We start from the raw sequence: 23912 nt of genomic DNA on the forward strand, positions 1-23912 counted from the left end.
ACATGTGGAGTTATGTACTTAACAAAAAAACTAACTGAACAACTGAAAACATGTTTTATATTCTTGTTTCTTCAAAATAGCCACCCGTTGCTCTGATTACTGCTTTGCACACTCTTGGTATTCTCTCGATGATCTTCAAGAGGTAGTCACCTGAAATGTTTTTCACTTCACAGGTGTCATAGTTTTGATGCCTTCAGTGACAATTTACAATGTAAATAGTCATGAAAATAAAGAAAACACATTGAAATGAGAAGGTGTGTCCAAACTTTTGGCCTGTACTGTTTATATATATATTACAAACACACACACACACACACACACACACACACACACACACACACACACACACACACACACACACACACACACACACACACACACACACAGACACACACACACAAACACACAAACAAACAAACATATAAATATACATATATATGTTTGGAGCACAGGATAATTCGATATGTCTGAGAACTCCGCCGACATATAATCCTTGATATCACTCGACAAATCTTTTTTCGATAAATTATAGAGATCTATTCCATTGCTTTGGTTTTTCGCTCGTATCTGCTTTTTGCACAAAGATCTAGGCCCCCTGCGTACTCAGAAAGTGTGTGCACTGCTTGCTGCACAACAGCCATCTTGGCTTGGTTGACCACCACTGGTTCTTTACTTCCAGGAAGAAGTCACATGACGGAATACAAGCAATAGTGTGTGGTGACAGAATGAATGTCAACAATAACTACTTTGACAAGCAAAACCCATAAACTATATGAATACTTACAAAAGCACTTGTTCCAGGACCTATTGTTTACATTTTCTGAGAATTTCATCTGAAATCGTCCATTGCTAATATTGCTAACTATCAGATTACTGGTGGCATCTTTTTATGAAGCAACACATTTTTTCAGAACAGTACCGGTTGTTTGAATTAATTTTACATATATTTAGGTAATAAATCAATCTAAGCAACAACATTATGTAAAAAGCCATTTGGGAGCCTAAAAAAAACCTTTGAATGGAGTGAAGTGAAGTGAAGTACATTTATATAGCGCTTTTTCTCAAGTGACTCAAAGCGCTTTACATAGTGAAACCCAATATCCAAGTTACATTTAAACCAGTGTGGGTGGCACTGGGAGTAGATCCCATCACTATTTACTATGAAAAAACACTACAAAAACAGCTGACATTTGTTTTGATACCAGTTTGATTCTAAGCAATATTGTTCAAATTGCATGCACGTATTATTATGCACTGGAGCCAAGAGTGTTACATTAAGTTATATTGTTTTAAATATGCCAACTTTACCATACTTATCACATCTACAGTATGTACTGTAATGTGTAACATTGACCTTCCTTTCACAAAGACTAGAGCGAGAGCATTTTGTACACCAAAACTAGTACACAAAATAATTCAAACACAGATTAAAATAGAAGAGGTTCCGTTAAATTTACTCTTTCATAGCAATCATTTACTCTCATAAAGTTGACCAGTAAAACAAATAAGTTACAGCATGAAAACACTTCAAATTTGAAATAAAATGTATTAGATCTAAAACATAATGGCTGACATCACTGTGTATAACACATTCTATATTACCTCATAAATAATGCAAAGATACACACAAAAAACATAAACATGTGGTTTTTGTTTTACTGTGTTTTTGTTTCTAAACTTTGAGTATTTGGTTGGTCGTTTGAGACCTTTTGGTTGTGCTTTGCTGTTCCGAGACGAGTCCAACTCCAGTCTTGATCCTGGAGAAACAGAAAAAAGACATCCACATTTTTCATAACAAGACAGAACATTAGTTATAGGGGAAAATTGTCAAGTGCATTTGACCAGGTTTTTCTTTGATAATGATACATGAGTTTGTGAACCCGTTCTCAAACAATGGCAATAAAACTATTCTGAGTCTGATCAAAATATGTTCAATAACTTTTTATTGACACATAGCTGCAAAGTTGCAGCTTACATAAACTGAACTGTGCTGAACTGAAAAAAAAAAAACACTGGGGGAAAGGACACAAACTGAGGAAATAACGCCACCTGCTGGCGGAAATGTAAAAAAACATGATTTTTTAAAATGTTTGTCATCTACACTATTTTGTGTGCTCATTCATTTTACTACAGTAAAAGGTTTTGTGCTTTGATACGATTACTCCAAAGTGCGACCTGCGGTAAAAAATTCCGGTAATAATACAAAAGTCCTGAATACAAACAGTGATCCGGATCCCCACCCCTCCAAATTATAATCACTTATTCCTTATCCCATTTCTGACATTTCCTAAAAGTTTAATAAAAATGTTCCCATAACTTTTTGAGCTATCTATCGCGGAATGAAATAAATGGAGTGAAGTCTCTCGCCAGTCATCCACTCTCTTTGTCTCTGTGAGTGGAGGCGGGACCGCTCGCATAGAGCTTGCAGGTAAACAAACAGAAAATGGAGGACTGTACTACAAGTGTACTATGATTTAAGTCAGGGGTGTCAAACTCATTTTAGATCGGGGGCCACATGGAGAAAAATCTACTCCCAAGTGGGCCAGACTGGTAAAATTACGGAACGATAACTTAAAAATAAAGACAACTTCAGATTGTTTTCTTTGTTTAAAAATAGAACAAGTATATTCTGAAATTGTACAAATCATAATGTTGTTATTTTTTGTTTTTTTTACAATTACCTGTTGCGGTTAATAGTACATATACTTTATTTGTCGTTATTTATATTTTATGAATAAATTATGTGACAATGTTAATCAGTCAACTCATTGGTGTTAATGTTCAATTTATCAAGACAAAAAGTTTATATCAAAATCAAATTACGAATGTTTTTTATGTAGTTTGATCATTTTCCTTGACTGATGTATTAACATCATGTGGTTTATTTTGTACATATGTAGCATCATCTACAAAGATACAAAGAATTGCTATTGTGACATCCAGTGGACACATTTAAAACAGCCGTTTCTTTCATTCAAAAATTTCAGATACATTTTTATACTTAGCAAACTCATCCCACCTGTTCGCGGGCCTGATTCGGCCCTCGGGCTGTACGTTTGACACCCCTGTTTTAAGTTGAAGTTATCAACTATCTTTGTTTTCTGGCTTAATCAGGCCGATCATAGAAAATTTGGAATGTGCATTACTATGAAGCTTGATGACAACTTTATTAGAAACAATGCGGAGATCCTGGACAACTTCAACTTAAAGGCCTACTGAAACCCACTACTACCGACCACGCAGTCTGATAGTTTATATATCAATGATGAAATCTTAACATTGGCCGGGTTAGCTTACTGAAGTGCAATTTTAAATTTTGCGCGAAATATCCGGCTGAAAACGTCTCGGTATGATGACGTCAGCGCGTGACGCCACGTATTGTGGAGAACATTTTGGGACAGCATGGTGGCCAGCTATTAAGTCGTCTGTTTTCATCGCAAAATTCCACAGTATTCTGGACATCTGTGTTGGTGAATCTTTTGCAATTTGTTCAATGAACAATGGAGACAGCAAAGAAGAAAGCTGTAGGTGGGAAGCGGTGTATTGCGGCCGACTGCAGCAACACTAACACAGCCGGTGTTTCATTGTTTACATTCCCGGAAGATGACAGTCAAGCTTTACCATTGGCCTGTGGAGAACTGGGACAACAGAGACCAGGAGGACTTTGAGTTGGATGCGCAGACACGGTACCGTGAGTACGCATGCAGCTGCGGCTTCCAAACATTTGATCGCTTGCCCGTACGTGCGTGCCGCTATGTGCATGTCATGTACGTAACTTTGGGGACTTTGGGGAAATATATGTGCTGTATGAACTTTGGGGAAATATATGTGCTGTTGGGGAGGTGAACGATACTTTGGGCTGTGGGATTGAGTGTGTTGTGCAGGTGTTTGAGTTGTATTGGTGGGTTATATGGACGGGAGGGGGGAGGTGTTTGTCATGCGGGATTAATTTGTGGCATATTAAATATAAGCCTGGTTGTGTTGTGGCTAATAGAGTATATATATGTCTTGTGTTTATTTACTGTTTTAGTCATTCCCAGCTGAATATCAGGTCCCACCCACCTCTCACAGCATCTTCCCTATCTGAATCGCTCCCACTGCCCTCTAGTCCTTCACTCCCACTTTCCTCATCCACGAATCTTTCATCCTCGCTCAAATTAATGGGGAAATCGTCGCTTTCTCGGTCCAAATCGCTCTCGCTGCTGGTGGCCATGATTGTAAACAATGTGCGGATGTGAGGAGCTCCACAACCTGTGACGTCACGCTACTCGTCTGCTACTTCCGGTAAAGGCAAGGCTTTTTTATCAGCGACCAAAAGTTGCGAACTCTATCGTCGATGTTCTCTACTAAATCCTTTCAGCAAAAATATGGCAATATCGCGAAATGATCAAGTATGACACATAGAATGGACCTGCTATCCCCGTTTAAATAACAAAATCGCATTTCAGTAGGCCTTTAAATCCAAGCACAGTTTTTCGTCTTCTTTTATGTTTGTTTACGTGCAAGCACAAATCCATGTAAAACTACTTCCGGGTAAACGGAATATTAGCAACAAAAAGTTAGCATGTGTCAAATACCAAGTTATATGACTGCAAAATTTGCTCTAAAAGGTAGCATGCCAATGTTAGCATGATTTGCAAAAAATACATTTACATGATTGTAATCCATCCTCTTTATATTTGATGGGGGCTGGAGCCTATCTCAGCTGCATATGGGCGGAAGGTGGGGTACACCCTGGAAAAGTCGCCACCTCATCGCAGGGCCAACACAGATAGACAGACAACATTCACACACTAGGGCCAATTTAGTGTTTCCAATCAACCTATATCCAGGAAGCCGGAGTACCCGCATTGATAACAAATGAGTGCCAGAAATCAGCTTTAAAAACCGACATACTGTGTATAAGTATACATTACCATGACACTGTGCTCTTTCTCATCACTGGCATCCTGCAGCAGAGACGAGAGTTGACCCAAATAACGGCGATTGTCGTCCAGTAACTGATGAACGGTTTCACTGCACGAGAAAAGGGGTCTTTTAATGCTGTAAAGACAACAGAACTATACTGTACATTTTCATAGAGATTTTAGTTTGCATAAAATAATCACCTTTCACTGCTGGGCTGAAAAGAACTTGGTGATGAAGAATTACTCTGGGCCTTAAGACACAAACACAGGTTATTTATTATGTGAACTTTGACATATCATGTTTTATTGCTGTCCTTTAACCAATTAAACACCATAGCTACTGAAGTCAGTGTTTCAAAGACATTCATTTATTTGTGGATGCATTTTGGACTTCCAGGAAAAGATGTGGCTTTTTGTGTTCGCTTCCTCCTCGCTTTTTATCACTAATGCACCCAGTGGGCCAGAGAATAAGAAAGAGGAATCATTGAAAAAAAGTGTTACGACTTCAACATTTCTCAACCGATTCGAACGACTCTGATGTCAAAATGCTCCTTTTTAGCTTATTTTGCGGCAAAAAGTTAGCATGCTAATGTTAGAATGCTAGTTTGCTAATATTAGCATGCTAACATTTTTTAAAGGAGAACTGCACTTTTTGGGGAATTTTGCCTATCGTTCATAATCATTATGACAGACATGACGACGGAAGTATTCTTTTAAATGTATTTTCAATAGTAAATAAACACGCTCAAAAGTCTGCTTACGAAGGAGTTTATGGGAGCCGCTTTATTCTACCTATCACGCCTTTAAAAAAACATCCAAACACCATGATGTAAGTATATATGTAATGTAGTAACAGGCACATTTTTAATAACATTTAATATTGAATTATTTTGCTCATTTAAATTTCAAAAATGCATCACAACGTTTGCTTTTTTTCCCCAACATCACTGATTAGAACTCACGGCAGACTTCATGAGAGCCTACAAACATAATAAGAACATCACTTACTGTACTAGGTCTGCTGTTATTAAGATGCCGCCGCATCCTTCTACTATCCAGGTGAGAGGCATGATTTATGATTTACAATAAAGCTTGACGAGCAAAAAACGAGGAAGCAGCTGATCAGTTGATCATGTCAACATTGGCCCGCAAGCTTGTGATTACAGCGCCGCTAGAAATAGTTCTTCTGCGTGAGCGCTTATAATAACAATATCCCTAATATTTAGTTAATATTCAAGGCACAAAATGTAAATAGAGTATTGTTGACACTTTTTGGATGTTTTTTTATTGGACTTTATGGGCGGAATAGAGGACCTCCCATTGGCTCCGCTGTAAGCAGACTTTTATTTACGTCTATTCACGAGTTAGAATGCATTAAAAAAATAATAAATTTTTTCCTTTGCTTTGAACCCTGCAACTTATAAAACAGTACGGCTAATTTATGGATTTTTTTTGCTGACGGCTATGAAGAAAATTGTTTTCATTAACACATGCAAAAACACTCAAATGTTGTTAATGTTTGTGCTATGGCGCTATCTTTTAGACGAGTTTGCTTGATGCAGGTGCTGCTCAATTAATGTGAATTCCTGCTTTTTAAAGCTTTGAACCAGAAGTAGAAGTGTCATGCAGTATTCTAATCCTTGATAGCGTTTCTAGTCATATGGATTCTTCAGTCATCACTTGAAGCAACGTGTGTAAGTTTTACAGTTTAACTAAAACAATGCTTACTTACCAAACCATCCCATGTATGTCTGTAGGAGTGTTTCCATTCATATTTGTCCTTTCTATCGTAATGTAATGAAGCGAGCGTCATTAGGATTAGCTAATATGCGTGTCTGTGTTAGTATTATTAACTTACAATGGCATTCTGTTCATATTGTTCTAGTTTCACAAATTTTTCAGTGAATTCACCAAAATGTCACCCTGGAGTTATTGAGTCTGTTTAGCTGATTGGAGAGCCAGCTTCCGCAGCTAGTGGGTCCATGACAATGACTTCTGTTTTGTTAGACCTACCGTTTTACTGCCATGTTATAGACACCGTTTGGAAACAATTAAGGTATGTAAATAAACATTTACAAAATATTTCTGTGTAAATAACAAATTTCATAATTTATAAATCTGCGGCTTATATTCCGGTGCGGCTAATATATTGAGAACTATTTTTTTTCCCCTAAAATTTGGTGGGTGTGGCTTGTATAACGGTGCGCTCTACAGTCTGGAAAATACAGTAGTACTTGACAATTACTAACTTTTTCAAGACAATTTTGCAGTTGCCCCTTAGAGTCATATAACTTGGTACATGATGCATTCTAACTTTTAGCATGCTAACATTAGCATTTCAGTTTGGCTTGCGCATTTCAGCATTCACACACAATTGCTCCCGAATGTGCTTTATTGCTATGTTTAGCAAATAATGAGGGCCTATTAGATCATCCTTGTTATAGAAGTGACTCGGGACAAATCTACTGCAGACTTCTGGAGACTTTTTTCAACACCAGTTGCTAAATACTCACACAGGCAATCTTGAGAAGGTACCAGAACTCCTTCTGCCGCTTGGTTTGCATCTGCAGTATGGCTGACTCTGCCTTCTTTATGTCCTCCACTGCCCTCTCTAACTTTGGGAACAGATCAACGATGCGTCGCTTGCACACTAGAATTGTACTGCAGAGTAAGATGTGAATTATTACTGGTCATGTTGCATTCGGTATGGTTGTTGTTGGACCAATTACCTAAGGTGAGTATACAAATCTTTAAGTACTCTATCTTGGTTCTGAACCATTTGGAGTATGGCTTTCACCATGCCTGAACTGTCACTGTAACCGTGCGGAGGGTCAGGGCCTGCAGCAGAAACATTCAATCAAAGTTTATTTATACATCCCTTAATCTTTGGATCTGAACCCATTCCTCTTACACTCTGCTAATAACAACACATTTGCACTAACTTTTGCACTTGGCTTTTAGTTGCTTGTAGAGTTCAATAGCTTTTCCCTCACTGTGGAAAGAGACACATGAAGGAACTTACTGTATATGGCATAGAAATGATCCTTGTATCGTTACAAACATACTCACAGCTCTTCCATTAAGTCCCCTTGTCGCCTCAAAAATGGACTCCGCTGCAATTCCACAATTTCAGAATGTAAAGAAATGATTTCTTCGTCCATATATGTCATGTCAGCAACCTGCAGCAGAAATTCACCTTATATGAATTAATTCTCAAAGTACACTACTTTACATTTCCGCAACCACGTTATTATGTCTTCTCAAGAGACAATACTACAGAAATGTTACTTGGATATAATACATGCTAACATTTTTTAAAGGAGAACTGCACTTTTTGGGGAATTTTGCCTATCGTTCATAATCATTATGACAGACATGACGACGGAAGTATTCTTTTAAATGTATTTTCAATAGTAAATACACACGCTCAAATGTCTGCTTACGAAGGAGTTTATGGGAGCCGCTTTATTCTACCTATCACGCCTTTAAAAAAACATCCAAACACCATGATGTAAGTATATATGTAATGTAGTAACAGGCACATTTTTAATAACATTTAATATTGAATTATTTTGCTCATTTAAATTTCAAAAATGCATCACAACGTTTGCTTTTTTTCCCCAACAACATCACTGATTAGAACTCACGGCAGACTTCATGAGAGCCTACAAACATAATAAGAACATCACTTACTGTACTAGGTCTGCTGTTATTAAGATGCCGCCGCATCCTTCTACTATCCAGGTGAGAGGCATGATTTATGATTTACAATAAAGCTTGACGAGCAAAAAACGAGGAAGCAGCTGATCAGTTGATCATGTCAACATTGGCCCGCAAGCTTGTGATTACAGCGCCGCTAGAAATAGTTCTTCTGCGTGAGCGCTTATAATAACAATATCCCTAATATTTGGTTAATATTCAAGGCACAAAGGCTTCTTATCAAAGACGCGTTCAATGCCGCCTGGCATTTTTAGAACGGAAGTGCAGGCACTACCTCGACATTGTTGATGTAAAAGGCCAGAACATACATGTGTGAGTACATTATGTCCCACAGCAAAGTGTTTGTCCATGCCAGTAAGTAATCTCATAAATCTTCTCTCAACGCCACTACAAATCTGCATCTGAATTAATTTGACATATTTGAAGTTTTTTTTTTTTTTTTTAAAGTACAGCAGTACCTCAACTTACATGCTTAATTGGTTCTGTGACGGAGCGCTTAACTCAAAACACTCACATCACCGCCGCACGTTTGAATGAATTGAAATCAGTTAAATTGGTGCTTGTCCCCCGCCCAAAAAAAGCAAAATTGTATACATTTTAAAAAGATAAGCTATCTTTTAGGTAAGAAAACACATAATAAAAAGGTACTACTAATGGCTACAGTTGTTTCATGAAGTAATGTATGCACAACATTTACCTTGGAGAGTGTAATTCTACGGTATCTTTTCTTCTCCGTCAAACACACCATTAGCAGCTCATCCATATTTTCATGGATAAATGTCCACTGTTTAGATATTATTTTAATATTCTTGGCGGTCGTTACTCATTCTGCTTCAGTACAGTGAAGACTAGCAGTGATACACTCGAATGGCTATCTGTGTTGGCCCTGCGATGAGGTGGCGACTTGTCCTGGGTGTAACCCGCCTACCGCCCGAATGCAGCTGAGATAGGCTCCAGCACCACCCGCGGCGCCGAAAGGGACAAGCGGTAGAAAATGGATGGATGGATGGGATTCCCCAAGTTGGCGACACGATCTGCCTTGTTTTTGATCATCCATCCATCTTCTTCCGCTTATCCAAAGTCGGGTCGCGGAGGCAGCAGCTCAAGCAGAGTAGCCTAGATTTCCCTCTCCCCAGCTACTTTTTCCAGTTCTTCATTTCTTTCTTTAATTCAATGACTTATATCAGCCTTTGAGAAAAAAATACAAATGTATTTACTGGAATGAAAATTTCCATAGTTGAGGGAGTAACCTTAAACTAAACTAATTGTTCTTATTTTATGTGTTATTTTGTACCAGTGTTGATTTTTTATGTTGATTGATGCCGATGAATCCTTTATTTAAAACATTTTATACATATAATGATACTGATTAACTATAATGTGAACTCATGTATTACAATCTTGTAGTTTAATATGTTTTTCAATGTTTTTAAACTGTTTTGTAATATGTAATGTTTTGTGTGGACCCCAGTAAGACCAGCTGACTGCCACTACATCAGCTAATGGGGATCCTTTCAAATAAACTATCATCCCTCCTTTTTATAGGTCCTTGTTAACATTACATTTGTGAAGGCGTAATTATGTTACTATGTGACTAATTAGTAATTTGTCGAACACCAAGGTTCATTTTCATAGTACTTGAGTAAATATAGTGTAATATAAATGTGAGGAGTGTACTCGCTATTGTGAGATACTGTCCTACCTTTGCAAACCCATCAGCCTTTGCTTCATTTTCATGCCAGGTCCTTAGCATCTTTTCTGAAGCTGCACAACAAAAGATAGTTCCTCAGTCTGTTTCCATGGATGCATGAAAAAACAGCGCGATAGCAAACAACTCACAGATGCCCGTGTGTTTCTGCTTGTTGTACTGCTCTAAGTCGTGCTGGATGCTGGTCTTAAAGAAAGCCAGTTTGGCCTGCAGTTGCTGTGACTGGGAGAAGAGCAGGTTCTTGTAGCGAGTTAGGTTGGTGTTGTAACGCAGCAGACTGAGGCTACTCAGACACAAAGACAGAACAATTATATTTTGTAGGAGCAGGTAGAGCTCACCCTTTTTAGGAGGTGAAGCAAAATAACAACAAATTGGTAAAAAAAATGAGGAAAAACAGCACCCAGTCTGTGTTCACTTACATAGCAGCCCTTTGTCCCTGGTAAAGCCGTGTGTAGTCCTCTTTGAGGCCACAAATGTAGCTGACTGCTTCCCCCCACACTTTTCTTAAAGCAGTCAGTGGTAGCTGTGTCTTTGTCTCCCTGACTATGAAAACAAACATCCCTTTGTTTACCGTCATTTAAAAAAAAGAAGTAATTGATAGTCCAGGCCTAATACTACTTTTTTTTCAGTTAAACACATTCATTCTTAACAAAAGACTGAAGGCAAGAACAAGATTTGTGCTCCGTAATAAAGTCTCACCTATAAAGTTGACACTGTCTGGCAGTGGTCTGGCAGTTAGGGGTCCCGAGTACTTGGACAGGCTCTTATCAAACAGGAAAACGATGGATGTGTCCCAGCCTCTCTGAGACAAAAGAATAACAATACATTTAGTGTATATAAAAGTTAAGGCTGTCAAACGATTGCATTACATACACAGGTTGCTGTGAATTAATTTTAATTAATTACAAGTAAATGGGACCTATGATGACATTGATCGACATTTAAAACACTTCCTTGTGGTCCAAATTGCTTGGTGTAAATTTTGCTCCACAGTCACCTTTACAACCCGTTTTATGAGTCTGTCTGCGAGATGTTCGATTCTGGAGGAGTTCCCAGATTGCAAATGAAAACACGTCTCACCTTCTCTAAAAGTAGCATAATTTATCTGTTGAAAATGTACATTGTTTAAATATTTATCTCGAAGACGTCACCGTAATTTTTTTTTCAAACATGTTCAAAAAAGTGTACAAAAGTACACTTTATTCATTAATGGTATTACAAAAAAGATCAGTTAGAATAATACATAATGTCGCATATAGAGAACATACAAACCCTTTATTCATTGAATCTAAAATACTGAAATGCCACGACATAGTGAATTTGCAAACAGCTAAAATTATGCACAAAGCATATTATTACATTATCTGTAAATAAAACAGAAGAAATATGGTTCAACCCCCCCTCACCTCAGCAGCCCATCATCATAAACACACAAACAGTTAAGACACTTTTAAATACATGGGCGTAACCTAAGACAATAAACTCACCTTTGATCAGCACACCACGGATATTCAAAAAAGAAGTCAACAAAGACTGTCAGCCATCCGTAAACTTAAAGGACTATACGTTGCACCTCACCTCCTGTTATTACTTTACCAAAGCATTGTTCAACCCATCCTTATGTACTGTTCCACATGTTTTTTTCACTATGCTTTCTGTAACCAACCGGACCAAACTCACACGCATTACAAACATAGCAGCTAAAATCATCGGCCTACCCACACCCAACATTTCAGATTTAAACCACAGGTCCATCATTCAACTGGCAAACACGATAGTCCAGGATATCACTCACCCACTACACCAATACATTACCCCACTACCATCAGGGCGCAGGTACAGAACCATCAAATTCCGGAGAGCCCGCCTCGGGAAAAGCCTTATCCCTGCAGCTATAGCCGCCCTAAACAGCAGGCCCGGCCGACCTGTCTGACAAGCCTGTAAATGTGTTGGTCATGTATGATGTCTTTTTGTTATTTTTGTTTGTGATGTGTAATGTCTATTGTTTAAATCACGGGTAGGGAACCTATGGCTCTAGAGCCAGATGTGGCTATTTTGATGACTGCATCTGGCTCTCAGATAAATCTTAGCTGACATTGCTTAACACGATAAGTAATTAATCATTCCGCTGGTAATCACAGTGTTAAAAAAAACGTTCAAATTATAAAACATTCTCATGAATTTTAATCCATCCATCCGTTTTCTATCGCACCTGTTCAAGAAGTCGCATTATGGTAAGAAGTATTATATTTATTATTGGTTAGCTTTAGAATAACAATGTTATTAAAAAGAATAAGACACTTATTATACTCTAAAAATGTTGGTCTTACTTAAAAATGTTTAATTGTTTAGTTGTATTCAGTGTTAAAAAATATTTGGCTCTCACGGAAATACATTTTGAAATATTTGGCTTTCATGGCTCTCTCAGCCAAAAAGGTTCCCGACCCCTGGTTTAAATGTACGGCAGTGAAAATAAATTTCCCCAACGGGGACCAATAAATGTAAATCTAAACTATAATTTGCTACCCAAACATATACAACAATTCTTCTCAACAAAAGAGGAGGAATATAATCTTAGAGAAAAATGTAATTTAAAACATTTGTACGGACATACAAAACCTAAGACCTTCAGTATATCAGTATGTGGAATTAAATTATGGAATGGATTAAGCAAACAATGTACTAATATGATCCACTTCAAGAAACTCTTCAAACTTAAAGTGTTTACAAAGTACAAAGAAGAAGAACCATGATAAACATTCTGTATTTATTTCATCCATCCATTCATTTTCTAGATAATCTTACTCATCTCACCATATGAAATAAAATTATTTCACCAATTATTATTTATTTATTTTTATTGTTATTACTTATGGAGTATATTGTGAATAAATTGAGAACAGGAAGTGAACAAAAGTTTTAGCAACGGCTATGTAAAGGAAAAGGGGTAGGATTAAATAAGCTCTGCTTCTTCCTACTCCTTTTCGAACATGTTGAATAGAGAAACTGGAAATTGTGATGTATCATGTTGGATGCATGCATGTTCGAAATAAACTCCAACTCAAATTAAAACTGATACACCTGCCAGTCACTAATCGATTCAGACTCTGTATAAAAAAAGCTGCTTTGAACCGTATTTATGTCACTACATTGCCCCGCCAAAAGAGGCATCCAATAATACGTGGAAGCTCAGGCAAAAATGCATTAACCTTATGATTTGACACATTATCATTGTTTAACACAACATTGTAACATTTGTAAGTCAAAAAATACGAAATTCTTCATGCGTCCCTTTTAATTGTTGCGTTATTAATGCACTATTCTAGGATAAAAGTGTTTTTTTTTTGTACTCAAATTTCCAATTGAGAGGGACATGTGTTGTTTACCATCTTCCATATTGACTAGTTCGGTTCTACAGCCTGCCACTACTGGATCAACAGCCAACATGCGCAATACGTTACCAGAGACAACTCAGGGATTTGTAAGTGATTCTGCATTGCGGTAACATTTTCAATCAGATTAATAACGATGATGGATTAATCTGAATCAGCACGTTAGTTTTGACAGCCCTAAAAAATATATAATACAATCACACACTGAGGTTTCTACGAGTTAGACGATGATGTTCATTGTTACATTTGATGCCAGTTTCCTAATGAGGTCACGTACCAATCCATCTGGCAGACAGTGTGCAGGTGGCCTGCGTGGGTCGAGGGAGATTCCAGTCTCTAACAGCAGTTCTTGATTAAGTGGGGAGATGTGCGTCCGCGTCTCCAGATGAAGCTGCAATGAGTGTAAGCTCTCTTCGGTGTCCAAAACCAAAGAGTGCAGCTGGGCTGACGTCATGTCCAGCACATGGATCACCTGGGAAAACACAGATTGCACAGTATGCCTTTTTGTTTTCCACATGGCTCAATTTATTTTAATGGCGCTTGAATTTTGCCACTTACCGGACCCCTTCATTAATTCATGATAACTGCGTTATGCAAAGAGCGGCATTGGTACAAATCCAGCCTTATAAAACTACTTATGTACCGGTAGTGCATTTCTACTGTACAACACTGTAAACAACAACCACAGTAGGAAACGTACTGTTAAATTAAAACCTGACAATGACATCACAATTTCAATAATAAAAATAGTATTATTATTCTTGCAAAGGCAAAATTAATGATACAATTTGTATTGGGTCTCATACAGGTGTAGTTAGTTAACTGTTGTGAGTGGAGAGTATAATGTTTATGTCGTTTCGCCATTACTGCGTGCTTTAAGTGTAATACTGAGATATGACGACAAACTGACTTAGAGGGAACCTGTGATGAAATGTGTCTTTTCTGACTTATAAATGTTGCAATGTTGGATACTTGTCTTAAACAATGTCAAAACATCATTAGAAGGTTGATGCATTTTGGCATGAGCTTGCAAGCAGTTTGGATGCCTATGTTCGCGGGGTTTTGCAGTAAGGTGGATGTAGTTATTTGGACATTAGGTCAAGCTCTCAACCAGCTCTCAGACAGTGAGCAAAAACAAAAAAAGGTAGGCTAAGGTATAATTTTCACCTAATCTTGTCATTTGCATAATCATACCAACATGCAACATGATGCTTTTTTTATGCAGTCTTAATTGATTGGCGAGTGTGTATGTGTACCTAATGGTGTGACCGGGAGATTCCATATAAAGTTTATGAAGTTTATTTTCAACCGTGTCTGGAAAAAAAATAGCAGTGACATTCATATTGACGATTTTCAAAAGATAAGTTATTACAATTTTGGAGAGAGTGGGGCGTGCTTTCATTTGCAATCTGGGCCGGGGGTTTGAACTCACGATCTACCTAACTCAGGGTGGACACTCTAACCACAAGGCCACTGAGCCTTGTTCTGATAGGTTCAGAAACCACTGGAATTATTTTGATTGCGCAAATACCTCAAGATGTATGCTCGTTTCAAAATAGCTTTGCAAATCCTGTCAAAATAATGTGTAAATTGTTATAGCCTGTGGGTGCTTCATGCCTTGACTAGATTCAGGGATGAGTAAAGAAAACTTCCAAACAGAGTAATGCTATTGTTATTACTGACCTTCATATTAATAATATTTTGGAGAGCACTGTAGCAGTGTGCCTTATTCGTAACAGGATCCAAGCCTCCACCGCGTGCATCAGGGTCCCACAGTAACAACATCTGCAGCAAATTCTCAACTGGCTCCAGCAACGGTCTTAACACAAAGACAAACATGCAAAATGAACAGAAAATTATTTATTTTGTAGCTTACACAAAAGTGTTTTTGTCTGACTACAGTACTTGCTGAGATTGTTAGGATAAGGAAGATGTGTGGAGAATCGAACTTCTCCATTCATGTCCTCCACTGCCATTATGTCCTTAGCACCTTTGCTCTTGACTTTGCTCGTCCTACAAAAAAAACGCACACATATGCAATAAATTATATAAATATTCACAATCAGGTTTAATTATACACCTTTGACAAAGTCAAATCTGAAAAACCATTTAAGTTGTTAGATATAAGTTGGTGTTTATAACTATACAGCATGGACCTACCACTGTACAGGTTGCATGTGGTGCAAAAAGGGACGGAAGCCACATGTGCATTCAAAGATCACTGTTCCAAAACTCCAATAGTCCACAGTTACAGTGTACGGTTTACTCTCAAACAACTCCGGCGCCTGCAGCACAAAGCAAATTGTACAAAGCTCATTAGGTTGCAGAAACACACAAACACCCGTGTTAACACACTTACAAGATACTGGAGCGTTCCAACGAATGACGTACAGACACTGCCTTGGTCGAGATCTTTAGCATAACCGAGATCTATGATTTTATGAACAAGCTGGTGGAGAAAAAATAAAATAAGAGCCAGAGTGTGCACAAGAATGTAAAAAAAGCAGCATAGGATACTTTTATACAAATGCAGAATGTTCACCTTGCCATTGATCTCTTGCAGAACTATGTTCTCTGGTTTTAGGTCTCTGTGAATGATCTTATTTTCATGAAGATATTGTATACCACAACCTGGAAATAAATAAACTGTAAACACACTGAGGCTTTTTTTAAAGGAAGTAAAAAAAAAGAGGTTTACCACACCAATGTCACTTAGTAGAGCGAGGACTTCACTCTCCTTTAGCCCACAGCAATTTTCTGGTTTATTCAGAACCTAGTAAGATTAATAAGATGACGTATGTACCAACGACAATACCAATGACATTAACAACGTTATCATTACTTTACGTAGGTCTCCTCTAGAGCAGTACTCCATGGCCAGAAGAGGAAGGTCATTCAGAGCGATTGAACTCAATTCTTCTGGAACTTCGCTAGCCTCAACAACGTTAACGTGGTTTAACCTGAAACATATATATATAGGTCACCATTTAAATCTACATTTACTAATAATCCCTACACTCACTTCTTCATGATCTGGATTTCTCTGGTCCAGCGTTCCTTATTCTTGGAGCTCAGGTCGAGGCGGCAGATTTTAACGGCTAACTTCTTTCCAGACTCCTGCTCCAAGTACAGTTTGTAAATAATTACAACGTCATGTCACAATAAGTATCGCTTGCCCTTGGGGATGAGAGCACATACAAGATGCTGGTAGAGGTAGACGTGCCCAAAGCCTCCTATCCCGAGCCTCTCCTTCATCTCCCACTGTCCACACTGTTGGTTCTGTTTGAAGGTTGCCCGCTCCATGATCGCTAATGTCGGCACTACTGGGCAAAACAGCTGACCTGCCGGTGACCAGAAAAAAATATGTCTTTATGTACTTGACAGCTGCCGTTTCAGTTTTTATATATATATATATATATAAATATATATATTTATTTATCATTTATATATATATATATATATATATATATATATATATATATATATATATATATATATATATATATATATATATATATATATAATGTATATATATATATACTGTATATATATACATATATATATATATATATATATATATATATATATATATATATATATATATATATATATATATATATATATACTGTATGTATGTATATATATATATATATATATATATATATATATATATATATACTGTATACATATATATATATATATATATATATACTGTATATATATATATATATATACAGGTAAAAGCCAGTAAATTAGAATATTTTGAAAAACTTGATTTATTTCAGTAATTGCATTCAAAAGGTGTAACTTGTACATTATATTTATTCATTGCACACAGACTGATGCATTCAAATGTTTATTTCATTTAATTTTGATGATTTGAAGTGGCAACAAATGAAAATCCAAAATTCCGTGTGTCACAAAATTAGAATATTACTTAAGGCTAATACAAAAAAGGGATTTTTAGAAATGTTGGCCAACTGAAAAGTATGAAAATGAAAAATATGAGCATGTACAATACTCAATACTTGGTTGGAGCTCCTTTTGCCTCAATTACTGCGTTAATGCGGCGTGGCATGGAGTCGATGAGTTTCTGGCACTGCTCAGGTGTTATGAGAGCCCAGGTTGCTCTGATAGTGGCCTTCAACTCTTCTGCGTTTTTGGGTCTGGCATTCTGCATCTTCCTTTTCACAATACCCCACAGATTTTCTATGGGGCTAAGGTCAGGGGAGTTGGCGGGCCAATTTAGAACAGAAATACCATGGTCCGTAAACCAGGCACGGGTAGATTTTGCGCTGTGTGCAGGCGCCAAGTCCTGTTGGAACTTGAAATCTCCATCTCCATAGAGCAGGTCAGCAGCAGGAAGCATGAAGTGCTCTAAAACTTGCTGGTAGACGGCTGCGTTGACCCTGGATCTCAGGAAACAGAGTGGACCGACACCAGCAGATGACATGGCACCCCAAACCATCACTGATGGTGGAAACTTTACACTAGACTTCAGGCAACGTGGATCCTGTGCCTCTCCTGTCTTCCTCCAGACTCTGGGACCTCGATTTCCAAAGGAAATGCAAAATTTGCATGGTTGGGTGATGGTTTGGGGTGCCATGTCATCTGCTGGTGTCGGTCCACTCTGTTTCCTGAGATCCAGGGTCAACGCAGCCGTCTACCAGCAAGTTTTAGAGCACTTCATGCTTCCTGCTGCTGACCTGCTCTATGGAGATGGAGATTTCAAGTTCCAACAGGACTTGGCGCCTGCACACAGCGCAAAATCTACCCGTGCCTGGTTTACGGACCATGGTATTTCTGTTCTAAATTGGCCCGCCAACTCCCCTGACCTTAGCCCCATAGAAAATCTGTGGGGTATTGTGAAAAGGAAGATGCAGAATGCCAGACCCAAAAACGCAGAAGAGTTGAAGGCCACTATCAGAGCAACCTGGGCTCTCATAACACCTGAGCAGTGCCAGAAACTCATCGACTCCATGCCACGCCGCATTAACGCAGTAATTGAGGCAAAAGGAGCTCCAACCAAGTATTGAGTATTGTACATGCTCATATTTTTCATTTTCATACTTTTCAGTTGGCCAACCTTTCTAAAAATCCCTTTTTTATATTAGCCTTAAGTAATATTCTAATTTTGTGACACACGGAATTTTGGATTTTCATTTGTTGCCACTTCAAATCATCAAAATTAAATGAAATAAACATTTGAATGCATCAGTCTGTGTGCAATGAATAAATATAATGTACAAGTTACACCTTTTGAATGCAATTACTGAAATAAATCAAGTTTTTCAAAATATTCTAATTTACTGGCTTTTACCTGTATATACTGTATACATATATATATATATATATATATACTGTATACATACATACACATATATATATGTATATATATATATATATATATATATATATATATATATATATATATAATATATATATATATATATATATATATATATATATATATATATATATATATATATATATATATATATATATATATATATATACTGCAGGTTTGTGTGTGAGCACACAACCACTTATTTCTAAAATGAAAATGACTTTCAAACGTTATCATTGCTCTTTTCCTAAATTGTAACACTCAAAAGATATTATTATTTGGAAACCCAAATGTTCAACTACATAATGCGATGTTTAGGACATGGATTTTTTTTTAAACAAATGTTGAAGTTGAAATAATTTTTGTATGATTCAGTTTTAGATGAAAGGATTTACCAAAAACATGTCTCGGTTTTTATACTATTCATACTAACAAACACACATTGGTGACTCAAGTCTTTGAGAGTTTTTTTGGAAATAGAAATAGTGGACTCATAAACTGGACTGGATTCACAATTCAAACGCTTTGTACAAAGAGGGTCAAAGTCGCCTACACCTCTTCAAGAGACTGAGCGCCTTCTGTGTGTGCGGGTCACTACTACGCACTTTTTATGACACTCTGGTGGCTTCTGCGGTGTTCTATGCCGTCGTTTGCTGTGGTGGGGGCAGCACAATCACAGACAGGAACAGACTTAATAAACTGATTCAGAGAGCTGACTCCATCCTAGGCTGCCCACTTGACAACATTGAGGAGGTGGCCGACAAAAGGATGTTTGTTTATTTACAGGCATAATTTTATATTACATTATTGTTTCTTTTGATAATATTAGAGTCAGTTCTGCTAAAAGGGAATGTCGAGAAGTGTACAGCTTATGGATAGGGACCCAAAGTTAAAACATACATCATCATATAATATATAAAATACAGTACCATCCATCCATCCATCCATTTTCTACCGCTTATTCCCTTTGGGGTTGCGGGGGCGCTGGATCCCATCTCAGCTACAATCGAGCGGAAGGCGGGGTACACCCTGGACAAGTCGCCACCTCATCGCAGGGCCAACACAGATAGACAGACAACATTCACACTCAAATTCACACACTAGGGCCAATTTAGTGTTGCCAATCAACCTATCCCCAGGTGCATGTCTTTGGAGGTGGGAGGAAGCCGTAGTACCCGGAGGGAACCCACGCAGTCACGGGGAGAACATGCAAACTCCACACAGAAAGATCCCGAGCCCGGGATTGAACCCAAGACTACTCAGGACCTTCGTATTGTGAGGCAGACGCACTAACCCCTCTGCCACCGTGCTGCCCTAAAAAAATACAGTACAATACAATTAATTTCAAAATCTACCCACACAATACCCATTTACAATTTCATACCAACCTACCAACAGGTTTACATTTACAAAAAAGGAAGCTTTTAATTCACCAAATCAGTCTCGATATCTTATTATTCAAATTTGATTAAAAAGTTGCATCTTGAAGATTTGCGATAATCACATCATACATACAGGGTTCAAGACCAAAATTATGCGACCAATGTGAAATCCTAAGCCATGAGGGGTGTGCTAACTACACTAAGCATAACGTAGCAATACATTTTGCTTAAAACGCTTTTTAAATATGTTTCAAGAATGTGAGGATTTTATTTAGCTATCAATCTTATTCCAGATCTCCAAGCCTCTACGGGGTATACTAAAGGTTGAACACTTTAGATGAGGATCTTTCCCTCTTCATAAAAGTTTACTTCTGGTGTTATGTCTATGGGAAGGAATGGCCACTGGAATGAGCTGTCTAGAATTCAATCCATAATACAAGCACTGTTGAATATGTTATACTTAGTAAGCTTCAGGAGATTGTACCCGTAAAAAAAGAGGATCTGAGGGAGCGTTTAAATTTGCCAATGATATAACACGTGTTACTTTCTTCTGAAGAATGTCCAGTTTTTTAAGATAACTAGGATATGTCTTACACCATATGACATTGCAATAGTTTATATGTGGTTCAAATAGAGTCCGATACAGAAATAGGAGAGCGTCGAGAGGAAGAAAGTGCCTCAATTTTGAGAATAGACCGACATTTTTAGATAATTTATGCATTAAATATTCAATATGTTTTTTTAAATGTATACATCACTCTATGTATACTCCAAGGAATTTAGTGCGCTGAACTCTCTTAATTGCTTTACCATTTATTTTAATCAGTATTTTATCAAAGTTTTTACGGCTTCTATTAAACGAAGCATAATTAAATTTGTTTTATTTATATATACAGTACAGGCTAAAAAGTTTGGACACACCTTCTCCTCATTCAATACGTTTTCTTTATTTTCATGACTGTTTACATTATAGATTGTCACTGAAGGCATCAAAACTATGAATGAACACATGTGGAGTTATGTACTTAACAAAAAAAAAGGTGAAATAACTGAATTTTATTTTTATATTCTATCCATCCATCCATCAATTTTCTACCGCTTATCCCTTTCGGGGTCATGGGAAGTGCGAGGGCCTATCTAAGCTACAATCGGGCGGAAGGCGGCGTACACCCTGGACAAGTCGCCACCTCATCGCAGGGCCAACACAGATAGACAGACAACATTCACACTCACATTCACACACTAGGGCCAATGTAGTGTTGCCAATCAACCTATCCCCAGGTGCATGTCTTTGGAGGTGGGAGGAAGCCGGAGTATCCGGAGGGAACCCACGCAGTCACGGGAGAACATGCAAACTCCACACAGAAAGATCCCGAGTGCAGGATTGAACCCAGGAACTTTGTATTGAGGCAGACGCACTAACCCCTCTTTCACCGTGCTGCCCATTTAATAGCCAAAAATAGCCACCCTTGATTACTGCTTTGCACACTCTTGGCATTCTTGAGGGTGAGGGGGGTCGCATTTTTCTCTCCTCCCGTCTTCTCCCTGCTTGCTCTCTTTGTCTTGTCCTGTCTACACTTTTTGATTCCCCTTCGGGGTGATGGACGGCTGAGTAGTGCTTTTTAGCTGCAGCCGTCCCCCGTGGCTCCGACTACCTCCCCTCTGTTGCAAGTTGTTGTGATTTTATGTAACATGTTTAAGTGTGCTATGTCTATGAGGTTTTTTTCCTTGGCCTCAATCTGAACCCCCACCCAGGAGTAAAGCCTTTGACTGAATATTTTTTTACTCTTCCCCAATATCACCTGTTTCCCACCTTTTTAAGGGGCGCCAAAAGTGGCTGACCCGTCGGCGGTCCTGTTCTTATCTCCCTGTAATGTATGTCTGCCCTTAGTGGGACTGTGCCGAAAACGTTATTTCAGTTCTTATATGTCTTGTAGATGTTAAAGAATGGACAATAATAAAAGCACCTTGATGAGCTTCAAGCACACCTGTGAAGTGAAAACCATTTCGGATTGTAAATAATCAAATGTAGATACTTTTTCTTATGCTTTCTGATCCCTCTCTCTCTCTCTGTGTGTGTCCACTACTTGCTGTACATATCCTACTACCAAGTCAGACCTACACTGTTTCAATGTCCATTTCTCTGTTCTCAATTGTTGATGACTGAAGCGATGATAACAACCAAACCTAACCCTCCCACCCCCTCCACATCCCACACCCCGGATTGAAAATAATGTAAATAATTCAATGTATATACTCTGATGATTATCTTGTGTGATGACTGTATTATGATGATAGTATATATCTGATAGTATATATTTGTATCATGAATCAATTTAAGTGGACCCCGACTTAAACAAGTTGAAAAACTTATTCGGGTGCTACCATTTAGTGGTCAATTGTACGGAATATGTACTTCACTGTGCAATTGACTAATAAAAGTTTCAATCAGTCAATTCAGGTGACTACCTCTTGAAGCTCATCAAGAGAATGCCAAGAGTGTGCAAAGCAGTAATCAGAGCAAAGGGTGACTATTTTGAAGAAACTAGAATATAAAACATGTTTTCAGTTATTTCACATTTTTTTGTTAAGTACATAACTCCACATGTGTTCATTCATAGTTTTGATGCCTTCAGTGACAATCTACAATGTAAGTAGTCATGAAAATAAAGAAAATGCATTGAATGAGATAAGATGTGTCCAAACGTTTGGCCTGCACTGTATATGTTGACCAAGTTGACATCCATCCATCTATCCATTTTCTACCGCTTGTCCCTTTCGGGGTCGCCTGAGCCTTTCTCAGCTACACATTTTTGTCAAATTTGTACAATAGAATTTCGTTTTTTTTCCGCCCTGTCCCATGTTGATTATGTAAGAAGAAATGAATTGAATAATGTTTTGAACATTGTTCATTCATTTCACACATAACTTTACCATTGTTACAACACACATTCAAGAAATATATGGATCCACTTGGGAGCCGAAAGAGTCGACTCTATGACGTGAGTCGAGCCATGAGAACCGAATCTATTAATAGAGAAGGAATTCCCATGGCTACAAAACACAGAGCTTGGTAAATTCTTACAAAATGCCAAATAGCTACGAAACAGCCTGTGTTGACCTTCACGATCCAGTTTAACGTCATAATACCTACAAATTGTAGTGAATCTTACCTCTCTGCGACGTCAGTGTTGGGGTGGCATAACCCAGTCTTGTAAATCAGCACATTTTAGCAAGCCAGGATTAGGATAGCTAAATGTGTGTTGTTGTTGTCGGTCCTTTTTCTGAATATTGTTGGAGCGAAACGCCTCACAGCTTGTAACTGTCAGCCTCGTCACCCCGTCTAATGGTCCCTAGAGACGTTCCAGCTTTATATTGTTGTTGTTTTGCTCCAACAAATCCAAACGAAAGTTCATAAAACTAAGTGAAAGTACAGTCATGGCATAACCCCGAGAG

General features: G+C 38.0%; 1 protein-coding gene across 3 annotated transcripts; it reads right to left on the minus strand.

Annotated features, from left to right (window-relative positions):
- Nucleotides 1-1302: 1302 nt before the first annotated feature.
- LOC133600700 (inhibitor of nuclear factor kappa-B kinase subunit alpha-like) lies at nucleotides 1303-23912 on the minus strand. 3 transcript variants are annotated; one of them, XM_061953761.2, is made up of 22 exons: nucleotides 20004-20982; nucleotides 16926-17068; nucleotides 16750-16844; nucleotides 16570-16687; nucleotides 16431-16500; nucleotides 16270-16358; nucleotides 16087-16176; nucleotides 15888-16012; nucleotides 15633-15740; nucleotides 15411-15546; nucleotides 14005-14199; nucleotides 11035-11137; nucleotides 10755-10878; nucleotides 10467-10618; nucleotides 10330-10391; nucleotides 7977-8086; nucleotides 7850-7899; nucleotides 7637-7745; nucleotides 7421-7568; nucleotides 5109-5158; nucleotides 4917-5043; nucleotides 1303-1757 (listed from the first exon to the last, which is right to left on the minus strand). In XM_061953761.2, exons 1-22 carry the CDS (start codon nucleotides 20020-20022, stop codon nucleotides 1656-1658), a joined length of 2325 nt encoding a protein of 774 aa, XP_061809745.1. In that variant the 5' UTR covers nucleotides 20023-20982; the 3' UTR covers nucleotides 1303-1655. The 3 variants fall into 3 exon arrangements, with proteins under 3 accessions (XP_061809745.1, XP_061809895.1, XP_061809812.1); XM_061953911.1 differs by lacking the exon at nucleotides 20004-20982 and adding an exon at nucleotides 23630-23912 and having other exon boundaries at nucleotides 1304-1757; XM_061953828.1 differs by having other exon boundaries at nucleotides 1306-1757; nucleotides 4917-5016.

This window comes from Nerophis lumbriciformis, linkage group LG02 (assembly GCF_033978685.3).
Source record: "Nerophis lumbriciformis linkage group LG02, RoL_Nlum_v2.1, whole genome shotgun sequence".
NCBI classification, from domain to species: domain Eukaryota; kingdom Metazoa; phylum Chordata; class Actinopteri; order Syngnathiformes; family Syngnathidae; genus Nerophis; species Nerophis lumbriciformis.